The sequence below is a fragment of the Scyliorhinus canicula genome, chromosome 19, assembly GCF_902713615.1.
Source record: "Scyliorhinus canicula chromosome 19, sScyCan1.1, whole genome shotgun sequence".
In the NCBI taxonomy this organism is placed as follows: Eukaryota; Metazoa; Chordata; class Chondrichthyes; order Carcharhiniformes; family Scyliorhinidae; genus Scyliorhinus; species Scyliorhinus canicula.
The window spans coordinates 68,792,989-68,805,821 of record NC_052164.1 but is presented as its reverse complement, the minus strand read 5'-3'; the positions used below and the strand labels follow the sequence as shown (position 1 = coordinate 68,805,821).

The 12,833-nt window shown below is 43.5% G+C and overlaps 1 protein-coding gene across 2 annotated transcripts in view; it reads right to left on the bottom strand.

The window, feature by feature from the left end:
- LOC119954520 (high affinity cGMP-specific 3',5'-cyclic phosphodiesterase 9A) overlaps nt 1–12,833 on the bottom strand; it is a 78,624-nt gene that overhangs the window by 45,230 nt on the left and 20,561 nt on the right. For both annotated transcript variants that reach the window (XM_038779812.1, XM_038779813.1), the window contains exons 6-8: nt 11,958–12,028; nt 2,795–2,876; nt 1,967–2,048 (exon numbers count right to left, since the gene is read on the bottom strand). In XM_038779812.1, coding sequence (XP_038635740.1) covers nt 1,967–2,048; nt 2,795–2,876; nt 11,958–12,028 — 235 coding nt within the window. The remainder of the gene's footprint in view (nt 1–1,966; nt 2,049–2,794; nt 2,877–11,957; nt 12,029–12,833) is intronic.

The window sequence follows — 12,833 nt, the reverse complement described above, 5'->3', positions numbered from 1 at the left end:
GCCCACTCCGGCTCCTAATCCTAATGGTTTTATTGAATCTATGAACAGGAGACAGTGAGCCACATTTTCACAATAGGGTAGTATGTTTTTCACAGACTATAGAGTACACATTAATTATTTTCTTCTTTATGACTGTAACCTGTTAATTACAATATGTATACATCCGAGTGATGGACTGGGTTTCTGGTGTGTAAAACTGCTTTCTTTTGTTGGTAGTTTCTATCAATCTTACAGATTAGATAAAATAATAATAATCTTTATTGTCACAAGTAGGCTTACATTAACACTGCAATGAAGTTACTGTGAAAAGCACCTAGTGGCCACATTCCGGCTCCTGATCGAGTACATGTTAATGTTACTCCCACTTGAAATTCATGGCTGGCTGCCTCAGAAAGGTCTGACTATCTTTCCTTTGAGCCAGGGATGGTGTATGGAAAGTGTAGAGAAGCCATTTGACAACCGATGGAATCTACTTATTGGATTAATCTCTGGTTTCAACAAAATGAAAAGACTGACCTGAGCTAACTTCAATAGTCAACAAAGTCACCATAGTGCTAGAGGACCATAGGCTGCTCTCTCCTTTTGAGAGAGAGAGAGACCGAGAGAGAGACTGTTGACTGGTGGTGATTTAACAAGAGGATTTCCGCAGGTGAGGGGCAAGGTTGAGAAGGTGAGGCCTTAACGGATAACCTCAGCTGGTATGGGAATTAAAGCCACGCTGTTGGCGTCACACTACATCACAAACCAGCCATCCAACCAACTGAGCAAAACCTGCCCCCAATAGTCAATAGAGTATCTCACAATGACATTTAGTTCACGTGGGCAGGATAACAGTTACATCAGATTTGTGTCTGCCCTGCGTCCATGTGGAATTTGCACATTCTCCCCGTGTCTGTGTGGATCTCACCACACACAACCAAAAAGATGTAATGGGGAGGTGCATTGTCTCTTAATTGGGGGGAAGAAAATGCATGTTTGTCAACAGAACAAATTGTGAAAACCAGATTAATCTGCTTACCAAGCAAAGTTTGAGACCTGCCTTGCTGAACTACACAATTATTTTACTTGATAAACGGGTCCTAAGTCATTCATGCTATGAATTTTTATTGGCACTCTTACTGAAACTATCCCTAGGAACATCAATCAACTTCACAAACAACGATAAAGATAATTGCATTGTCAACTCAATGGTAATAAAAATGCAGGGATGTTGGCAATGCATGTCCACACCCAGATAGTACAATCTCCACAGCCTTATCACAGGAGCCCTGAATGCACTAAAATGGCCACCTTGGTTAAAGCAAATCTTCAAGCCTTGGTTTGTTCCTCAGGCGTCACTGTGGCCAGTCTAAATACATCAATTGTTTTGTGCTTGGTCATGCAATACCCGAACTAGGAGGGTCCACAGTAAGCAATGCCTATCATAGGGAGGTGTAGACTTATCACGGGATATTGGGAACCTTCCCACCCTGACACCATGTAATCCTGTATGACAATTCCTTAATGGGCTTTAGATAGGAGTGCTTGTAATTGGTGGGATTTTTAGTTGGTTAATCTGCAGCAGTAGTGGCAGATACCCAAGCTGCAACTGCTGCCAGCCTGTCCCTATATTCTTCAGAAAGTGGGAGGATATTGGGATTTCTGAGTAGTTTGAACCCAGTCAGACATCAAGCTGCCCAAAAGTGAGAATCATTTTCACATCTCCACGCAGCATCCTGATTTGCACTCTGCCCACCTTCCACACAAAACAGTTCAACCTCTTCAGCCTCTCGTTCACTATCCTGACTTCACCAAAGTCATCTTCTCCCTCGTCCGACTCCGTTTGATCTTCCCTCACCCGGCCCTCCATTTTCTTCCCTCAAACCAGCCAAAATCAGCAATTATAGTTATCAATGAGCATTGTTGATTATATTTAACAGTGTTTGCTCTCTTATTCCTATTAGATTTACTTTAGTTGGGTAGTTACCTTGGGATATTTTGGAACATCACGTTGCACAGTCAGCTTTATAGGTTCCTCCATGATGGCGTGTTTGCAAGAAATGCTTGATCTGGCAGAAATAAAAAGCAAAAATGAAGAGTGCCTCCGCTCTCCTAGCGAGGCATTCAGCTCTGGCTCAGCATTTATAGTCTCGCCTCTGGGCCAGAGGTTATTGGTTCAAATCTCGATTTGAGCAGATAATCTAGGCTGGCACTATAGCATAGTGCTGAGGGAGTGCTGCACTGTGGAAAGGAGGGTAGCATCCTTCAGATAAGATATTAAACCAAGGACATGTCTGCTCTCAGTGGTGCATGTTAAACATTTTGTGGCAATATTTGATGGGAACTTTCCAATTTGATTTAATTTCCAGTTCATTGCTGCATTTGGTCTGGAGGTCTGGTGGTGCAGTGGGGAGCATCCCTGCCTCCGAGCCAGAATCTCCGCCTTGGAATCCCATCATGGGACCTGATGGCCATGGTAGAAAAATTCATAATGTGGCCAAATAGGTGGAGTATCAACCCACAAATCCTTCTAAAATACACCTTTCGCAGGTGGCAAGAGTGGGAGTGTCTCCAGGTCAGCCACGTTTGATGCAGAGTGATGCCCCTCAAGGCAGCACTAGGAACCTGTTCCAGGAAGAACAAAACTGGCCATGGAAACAGACTTAAGCACATGCTTCATCTGCCTCATGTGCCATGAGGGAGAACTAGGGAAGGAAGGCTGTATTTGGTAGGATTACTGGCATTGTTCGTTTTGTCATAATTAATCATCACACTGGATGAGCAACAATACCCATTGATTACTTGGGTTTCTCACCTGTTTCCCAAAGACAATTCATCTTTAAGTGTCTTCAGGTCATTCTTACACTTTTCTATTTCCACCATCTTCAAACCTTCCACTGGAAACAAAAGAAAAATAATGGTAAGAAATCGAAGGTGCAGCAAAAGGAGTCTGCACCCGCCCTCTGAAAGAGCACCACCCTGCCCTATCCCGATAACCCCACCTAACTTGCACATCTTTGGACTGTGGAAGGAAACCAGGGCACCCAGAGGAAACCCACACAGACACAGGCAGAATGTGCAAACTCCACACAGAGTTACCCAAAGCCAGAATTGAACCCAGTTCGTAGCGCTCTGAGGCAGCAGTGCTAACCGCTGTGCTGTCCCTAACCACTGCGCCAGACCCACAGACTGCCCTTTGAAATGGCCTAGCACTCAGTTCTAGGGAAATTAGGGATGGGCAATAAAGGCTGGCCCAGTCAGCAATACCCACATCCCCCGAAAGAATAAAAAATAAAATTACTGTGTAGCAGCAGTGTAAAATGGCTAGCTTCATCTGATGCTCAAGTTTTCTCGGGTAATCGGAGGTAAACTGGCCAATTTTCAGAACTGAAAGTCGCTGCCATGAGTTTGTATGGTGTACAGCTACTAATGATCTGATCAGGGTAGACATTCTCTCATAGGATGGCATTAATATGCCATATTTCAGCATCAAGCTTGAACTGTGAGCAAATGGCTCAAGCACTATTTACAAGGTCAATGATAAGCCAGTCTTCTAGCACGTGGAACTGTAGGAATCCCAGTAGATATATTGACCGGTGAAGGTAAGCCTGGGTAGACAGTAGTAGTGTCATGTGAGAGTGCCCTTAAGAAATGGGTGTGTACATAAATATCTGTAGTGAGAGTACCTTTAAGAAATGAGTGTTTATTACTGTGGTGATGTCAGAGAGCAGGATACAGGGTGTGGTTTAGTTTCATTTTCAGAGCTGGTTAGCTGCAGTCACAGCCAGACGGTGTATGAATCTCTCTATAATCTAAAGACTGTAAATCAATCCTGGTGATTTAAAACTAATAACAGTAGTGACTTTAACCTGATGTGCTTCTGGTATAAGGTGTTTTAAGTTGTATGGATGTTAAAAGGAAAGCTTAAAGGATTACTTAGTTTTGTATTATTTGGGGGTTGTATTTGAATTAATGCTTGCAAAGATGTTCACTGTATGTTTTAAAAAGGTTAACTTGAGTTCATAGAATAAACATTATTTTGCTTTTAAAAAATACTTTTCCATTTCTGCTGTACCACACCTGTAGAGTGGGCCGTATGCTCCGCATACCACAATCTATTAAAAGTTGTGGGTCAGGTGAACTCCATGATACACTTTGGGGTTCTCTAAACCCTGGCTCATAACAGTAGAGAACCCATTGGCAAATTTCTCAACTAACATATTGAGGTAAGGGAGCTCATTTCACTACCTCATCTCAAAGCTGAATTTAAGTTCAGGAGATAACCCATTAAGTTGTGTATATTCTTACATGCAGCTGCAGATTCATTTACAACAAACGTATCATGTATATATTGGAAATATGCAAAGGGTAGGAGGTTTGGTGTCATTCTATTGAAGAAGCTTTTTTTTTGCAGAAACCGACAAAGATGTTGGCGAGAACCGGGCCACATGGCAACACCATCTAAAAGGGACCTCATGGAAACAGTATGGGCAGATATGGTGTCATTAAAACTGAAAGAGTTGTTGTTGAGTTTGCAAATTCGATGTATACAGAGTCAGACAATGGTGGCACAGCTGGATCATTATAATGCAATTCCTCGAGCAGTGCATTGGTGAATTGACTAGCAATGTTGAACAAGGACAAGAACATGGCATTGCTTGTCTCCGCAGAGGTAAAGGAAGCCTTCATTTTATATGTGGAAAACTTGCTCAGAACAGGTTGTAGAAACTGGCTCAATCATTTGGCTAATACATGTTGTGCAGAACAGTCATTGACAAGACTATGTAAAGGGACATCACTTGTGTCTCTTCGCAGGCCATACATAATGTGGAAGTAGTGGGCAGTGAGGGTGATTCCTTTAATATACACCAGCAGGTGCTTTGATATTCTTACGAGTCCAGCAACGGCTTTTCTAACTTGCTTTTGCGCAGGGCTGTGTGGTCATGCTTAATGGCAGGTGTGGTATTATCATAACTGTAAGAATGGCAAGGGTTAATGAAATGTCTAGAGTAGCCACTAGAGGGAGCTACAGATACAAGTACACAAAAGCATTGATGCTAAGCCTTGTGGATAAATGAAGTCCAGGAGTTAGCTAGAGACAGTCAGAAATATTATTAGTGTGAGTTAGAGCAGATCATAGTTTATGCCAGTATTAAGATTAGTTGTAGATGATTGTGGTTTATGTGTTGTTACTCGTGTCTTAATAAAGCTCGTAGTCTCAAATGTGGAGAAGATGCTTTATTGTGAGTTCGCTCTCTCTTCAGAGCTGTTTCCTAAGGTTACCTTCAGTGTTCCTAGCTGGCGTCTGTGTTGTATCTGTGTTGCTCCAAGTTCTGCCCTTAGTGAAGTGTGTCCTCACTTCCTGTCCCCGTCTATTTATATGGCTCTCCCGTGCCCCCTCTAGTGTTTGCTCAGTTGTATTGCATCTAGTTAACTTGTGATCACCACATCCCCCTTTTTCTCTTTACATATTTTCTGTACATCGTTAAAGAAAATTGTACCTCCTGTCCCGGTGTATTTCTAGCTCTCCCTCTGGTGTTTGCTCAGTTGTTTTGTATCTAGTCAATCTACGATCACCACATCCCCCTTTTTCTCTTTACATATTTGCTGTACATCGTTAAAGAAAATTATAGAAAACAGTTACTTATGATATGCGTATCTACACAGGTGATGGTGCTATTGCATACTGTACAAAGCCAATGTAGTTATATGTCCAATCTCAATAAAACATTTATGAGTCCAAACTTGATGAATTTGTTCAGAGCTTTTTTTTTCTTTTTGTTGTTGATGACGTGGCGATATTGATATTGCAAGTCCGCTGTGAATGTTGTTGGTGTTCCTTGTTATTTTAAGTACCCAATGCATCATCCCGAGGTGTTTGCATGGTCACCTCACTGATGTTGACTGGCATGGATTTTTTTTTTTCTGTGCTTGTGGTGTTGATTTATTGTCTCATCCGCCTTGGATGCTGGTGTGCTTGCTCGTTCTGGAGCAGACGAGAGTTTGTGCGATTCGTTGTCATCCCATGACATGTTTGTAGTCTTGTCATCGTTTTGCAGTGTGCTGTGGCATTGTCCTTCATGTGCCGAGTAGTACCATTGCGTACAAGTCGTTGTTTCATTGCTGTTGTTTCTGTCGTTCCTGTTTTTGTTGTTTTCGTTGCCGTACTTGTTGCTGTTTTTGTCATTTCTGTCTTTGGTGTTGGCACTGTCGTTGTTCCTGACTTTGTTGTTTGCGTTGCCGTTCGTGTTGCTGTTTTTGTCGTTTCTGTCTTTGGTGTTGTCGCTATCTTTGTTCCTGACTTTGTTGTTTTCGTTGCCGTTCTTGTTGTTTCTGTCTCTGTCGTTGTCGCTATCTTTGCGCCTGACTTTGGTGTTTGTCTTGTCGCGCTTCATGTTGCCTTTGTTCTTTCTGTTGTCGTTCTCGTTTCTGCTGTGCTTCTTGCTATTGTTGTTGGTCTTGTCGCGTTTCATGTTGCTTTTGTTCTTGCTGTTGTTTGTCCCGTTTCTGCTGTGCTTCTTTTGACTTTTGTTTTTCTTGTTATACTCTATTCGTGTCCCGAGTGGATAATTTGAGTCATTGAGCATTTCGTCTCGAGAGTGGTGCGAATGATCTGATGTTGCATCGGTGCAGGTGACCTCAATCATTTGTGGAGAATTGGATTCCTCATCTTTGCTTTCTTGGTGCTCCTCTTCCGGAGTCAAATTCTTCTCGATTTCATTTGACGCGGTGTCTCTGGATTCTTGGCGCTCCTCTTCTGGAGTCAAAAACTCCATGATTACAATTGACGTGATGTCTGTGGACTCCTGGCGCTCCTCTTCTGGAGTCCAAATCTGCATGATTTCAGTTGACGTGGTGTCTCCGGACTCTTGGTGCTCCGCTTCTGGAGTTGAAATCTTCATGATTTCCGTTGATGTTTTCTCACTGGACTCCAGGTGCTCCTCTTCTGGAGTCAAAATCTGCATGGTTTCTTTTGGCTTGGTCTCACTGGACTCCAGGTGCTCCTCTTCTGGAGTCAAAGTCTGCATGGTTTCTTCTGGCTTGGTCTCTCTGGACTCCAGGTGCTCCTCGTCTGGAGTCAGAATCTGCATGGTTTCTTTTGGCTTGGTCTCTCTGGACTCCAGGTGCTCCTCTTCTGGGGTCAAAATCTGCATGTTTTCTTTCGGCATCGTCGCTCTGGACTGTTGGGTGGCCCGACTCTGTGCTTCTGTACAGACAAGCTGAGAACTGTCAGTCTCGCTGTGATCCTGTACGTCGAGTGCGATCACCTTGTTACTGTTCTCGCTCTGTGCGTCGGTACAGACAAGCTGAGAACTGTCAGTCTCGCTGTGATCCTGTACGTCGAGTGTGATCATCTTGTCACTGTCTTCGCATGCAGTGGGTAGAGGTGCATTGTCTTCTTCTTGTTCATGTGAGCTTGTTAGACTTTCATAGTCTGCTTGTGGTTGCTCAGATACTGCGGGTTGACCTTCATGGTCTTGTGCATGCATGGTGTCAGTGGTGAGATGTACGTTGTCTTCTTCTTGTTCCTGTGAGCTTGGTAGACTGTCATAGTCTGCTTGCGGTTGCTCAGATACTGCGGGTTTACCTGCATGGTCTTGTTCATGCATGGTGTTCGCCAGGGAGTGTTTGCTTGCATCCCTTTTGGAGTCTTTCATTACTCGCACTGTGGAGCCTGTCATCGCTCGCTCTGTGGAGTCTTCCTGTGCTCTCTGTGTGGCGTCGTCTTCGTCTTGGGTATTGCTGTCATCCAATGTATCGACGAGCTGCCATGGCCTCATGGTGTTGGATTCATCTACCATGAGTAGAGTCGTGTTGAGCTTTGCAACGGTGTCGCTGATGCTGTGATCAGCATGTCCAAATAACTCCTCCATGTCTGAGTAGTATTCTTTGATACCCATTTCATCTTCGTTGGCTTCTTCTACCACGAGTTGATTCGTGTTGAACTTTGCGACCGTGTCGCTGATGCTGTGAGAAGCATATCCGACTGACTCAGCTGTGTCTGAGTAGTATTCTTCGAAAAACAAATCATCCTGGTTGGATTCTTCTACCACGAGTTGATTCGTGTTGAACTTTGCGACCGTGTCGCTGATGCTGTGAGAAGCATATCCGACTGACTCAGCTGTGTCTGAGTAGTATTCTTCGAAAAACAAATCATCTTTTGTTGTTTCGGAATTCTTTTTGTTCTCTTCACTTTGGGTGGTGCAGACTGCTTTTTTCAGGGTGTTGTGCAAGTTGTTTTTAACTGTTGGTGTAAGTTCAGGCGTTTTTCTGTGTTCTGAGGCAAGAAAGTTTGTGTTTACCACTTTAAGTGTCTTATTTTCAATTTTCGGGCATTTCCCTTTTAAGTGGGCGTGGTCGGGATGCTCAGACGTCATGACGTCACGCGCAGGAATGCATTGCGCATGCGCAAATCGGCCTTCCTCCTTCACTGTGCGGTTTTGTTTCCATTGCGCATGCGCGGCGTGCGCATGCGCATTACGATCCGCGACCAAAACTTCTTTTGACTGCGCATGCGCAGCTTGCGCATGCGCATCACGATCGGCACCGCGATCTTTTTTAAACTGCGCATGCGCGGCTTCCGGTTCCGGCGCATGCGCAGATACAATTTGTAGTTCTTTGCTTACCGGAGACTGCAAAATGTGCTCCGACGCCATTTTTTGCCGTTTTTCGCGGACTTCAGCGATTTTTCTGTCCCACCAGGACCGGTCTTCCAAAATTCGTAAGTTATCTTCTCTTCCCGATTTGGACAGGGTTTCAGCGTTTTGGCTTTGTGAGAAATTCTTTTTATTTCTTCTTTTTGATCTGTACTTTTCATTCGCGATTTCTTGCTCTTTTCGTGATTTTTAAAGTTTTGCATCACTCAGTCTCTGTGCAGTTTGGACTCTGAGTATGTCTTGCTGTTCAAATTTCTCAAAGTACTCTTCAAATTTGTTTAGTAACGTTTGTAAGCTGTTTCTGTCTTCATCTTTTGAGTATTTAAATCCATTATACACTTTCCTATTGCCCTGCGGTGAGAATTGCTATTTTAGTGTTGTCGGAGGCGTCTGGTATTCCATTTGCTACGAGATGAATATCAAACATTTGTTTAAAGCGTTTCCAGATACCTCTTACATTGCCAGTCAGGTCCAGTTGTTCTGGGTATTCAAGCCACATCCTCGCATTAGCGATGTCTTCCTGAGTCAAATGTCCAGTAGGAGATTTCCATGCCATTTTGAGCTTTCTGTATCTGCCACTGAGTTGTCCTGTAGTAAGCGTCTGAAGCCACTCCTGGGTACCATGTGTTGTTACTCGTGTCTTAATAAAGCTCGTAGTCTCAAATGTGGAGAAGATGCTTTATTGTGAGTTCGTTCTCTCTTCAGAGCTGTTTCCTAAGGTTACCTTCAGTGTTCCTAGCTGGCGTGTGTGTTGTATCTGTGTTGCTCCAAGTTCTGCCCTTAGTGAAGTGTGTCCTCACTTCCTGTCCCCGTCTATTTATATGGCTCTCCCGTGCCCCCTCTAGTGTTTGCTCAGTTGTATTGCATCTAGTTAACTTGTGATCACCACAGTTTATATATTAACAATGAACTGGGTATTATTTAGAAGTACATGTTGAATCCAGATTAGTAGTATTAATAAATTGATAGCTTTCTATTCAAACTATTTTGTGGTCTTTGTTAACACTACACCAATCATCCTGAATCAAGCAACACAAAGAACACCACAGCAGATACAATGGATACAAATTTGGACAGGACATAAAGAACAGGGAGCATTTTGTTGATATAGTCACACTTGTTAAGGATGACCATTCCAGTCCCTTTGTCAGGCCTCCCAACACTACCAGACATTCTTTAGGTAGGCTTGAACAGCGAGTGTAGGCCATTTGACTATGACCCCAATCCTGTTCTCGCCTCGATGCATGCAGATTCCAGCTGTGTTCACTGGGTAGATACCTGATAAAATGCAACCATTTTAAAACATACAGTGTTACCATTTTACTGAGGAAACTGAATTCTTCAATTCAGACTGTGTCTGACAAGTAGAACAGATTTTACAAGGGCGCGATGTATCTTTGAGAGGCCAGTTTCAGGCAGAGCAGCTGCAGATGTTACAATTCAAGGTCCATTCTGCAATGTGTAACAAGGTACCACTGTGATGACCCAGATTGTCGGCTGATAAAGCAACAGGGAGAAAACATGAATGATGGTTACACCCCAGATAACGGACTACCGGCATCTCTAATTTCGAGACATCAAATGTGCCTTTGTAATGATTGGTTAGTATAATTAACCATACGGCCTTTAATATGATTGGTTGATGCAACCTTAATTGTTTAAAATAAATTTAGAGGACCCAATTATTTTTTTTCCAATTAAGGGGCAATTTAGCTTGGCCAATCTACCTAACCTGCACATGTTTGAGTTGTGGGGGTGAAACCCACACAGACATGGGGAGAATGTGCAAACTCCACACAGACAGTGACCCAGGGCCGGGACTCAAATCCGGGTCCTCAGCAACGCAGTCCCAGTATTAACCATTGCCCCGATGTAACCTTAATTGATAGTAATGATTGGACATAGATAACTAGTAACAAATGATTGGTATATGTTAATGTCATCGAATCTTGAGGTATTATCATTAAACCGGTGCTTTTGGTGTCCAATCAGTATGCTGAAAATCCTTGCTATAGCTTGAAAAATAAAGGCTATTTTTTAAACTCTGTTGAGTTCGGTCACTTCCTTGATTATGAAGGTACACATAGAACACGAAGATATGATTGCTACAAGTATTAATTCTTGATGGTAACCATGCATTTCTATGTACAAACAATCTCGTCTATGTTATTGTAAAACTATGATGTGGAGATGCCGGCGTTGGACTGGGATGAGCACAGTAAGAAGTCTTACAACACCAGGTTAAAGTCCAACATATTTGTTTCAAACACTAGCTTTCGGAGCACTGCTCTTTCGTCAGGAAGCTCCTTCCTCATCTGAGGAAGGAGCACTGCTCCGAAAGCTAATGTTTGAAACAAACATGTTGGACTTTAACCTGGTGTTGTAAGACTTCTTATTGTAAAACTAAGGATGGAGATGACTGTCCTCTTGTCCGTCTTACTACCAGGTGCATGCTTCCCATCCATCCTCCGATATATATATGCCTGTATGGGTGTCTGGTTCCACCTGCTGGCGGGAGGTCATAACTGTCCTTACATGTATTGGTCAGTGGCTATGGGCAGTGGTGATATTATATACAGATATATACATTGGTACAACTATGTACAGTTATACAGAGATATGCCTATACGCATATCACCACAAACTCCAAGAGTCTACATCTGGTCTCTCATGAGAGTGAGGATGAAGTACACTACAGTCGAACAGCTGGTCAATTTTTCTCTCTACATCCCACAATTTGGGCCACATCTCATGCTTCGAGCTTGATCTTAAATGGCAATTTTGAAATGGGCTCTTTGGCCCGAAGTCAGTTTATTGCTTTGTTAAAAAAAATAAAAGGGCAGGACAGTGGCACAGGTGTTATCCCTGTTGACTCACAGCACCAGGGACCTGGGTTCAATTTCGGCCTTGGGCAACTATACGGAGTTTCCACATTCTCCCAGTGTCTGTGTGGGATTCCTCTGGGTGCTCCGGTTTCCTCCCACAGTCCAAAGATATGCAAGTAGGTGGATTGGCCATGCTAAAAATGCCCCTTAGTGTCCAAAAGGTTAGGTGAGGTTATTGAGATGGGGTGGGGTCGTGGGCATAGGTAGGGTGCTCTTTCGGAGGGTCGGTGCAGACTTGATGGGCTGAATGGTCTCTTTCTTCACAGTAGGGATTCTATGCATCTCCATATCCATTCACACTTAATCATCATTGTTCCTGTTGCAAATATGAATCTTTGATCTGGGAAGTAATCCTATCCAATGGTTTGCCAGGGCTTTTGCCATTATTAGCACCAATAGCATCCGAATTATAGGAAAGTTAAAAATGTCAACTTACATTCAACCCTCTTTTCCAATGCTGCCAACCTGCAGGCGATTTCAGTTTTCAGGTCATTGACTTTAAAAATTCTGCAACAGAATCAACAGTTACAACAAATTCAGCATATCTGATCACCTTTGTATTTGGATTTGTCTTGGACAGGGATAATTAATGCTCCAACAAATCATGCAATGGAGTGGTAGATTGTAGGTTCCTCTGCTATTTTGTTGTAACTTTGTGTGTTCTTGGTCGTACCATGGTGGGCCTCAGTCTTAGCTGCAGAATGCCAAGTGGTCCAGGAGGCTTAAAGAGAGGGACAAAGACAATGAGAGCAATGATGAGCCATCAATTGCACGAGAGACGAGTTGCTATACAAACGTTAGGCTTTAATAAGCTAGAACGTAGCCTTGCGATCGACTACAATAAAATGGACGACCGCCGGGCGTTCTGACTATCTATACCTCGGTATGGAGGCGTGGTTAACTCGACCAATCGGAGAGCCGTCACATGACTGGTCTCAACCAATCGGTCGAGAGGCACATGACCGACCAGGGCCAATGGTAAGCCGGTGTTCTGCACCAATGGCAGACAGCTATGCAAATCATACCACCACAAGCAACATGGCCATTATACCAGTATTCCGTGAACAAAGAGGTACAGAAGAGATGCAGAATCTCCATTGCTATCTCGTGATCTCAGCCAAAGGTTCACTGGTGTGGACATGGGAAAGACCAGAGATAAGTTTGATCATAATATCCGGTGTTTGGCCAGGTTTCCAACAATCACCTAGCTCATAAATGATGGACAGCCATTTGACCGAAGGATTATAGGGCTGCCAGTTTAATGGAACTCCATCCCAGAATAAGTAACCACCCTCAGCAGCAGAAGCGGAAA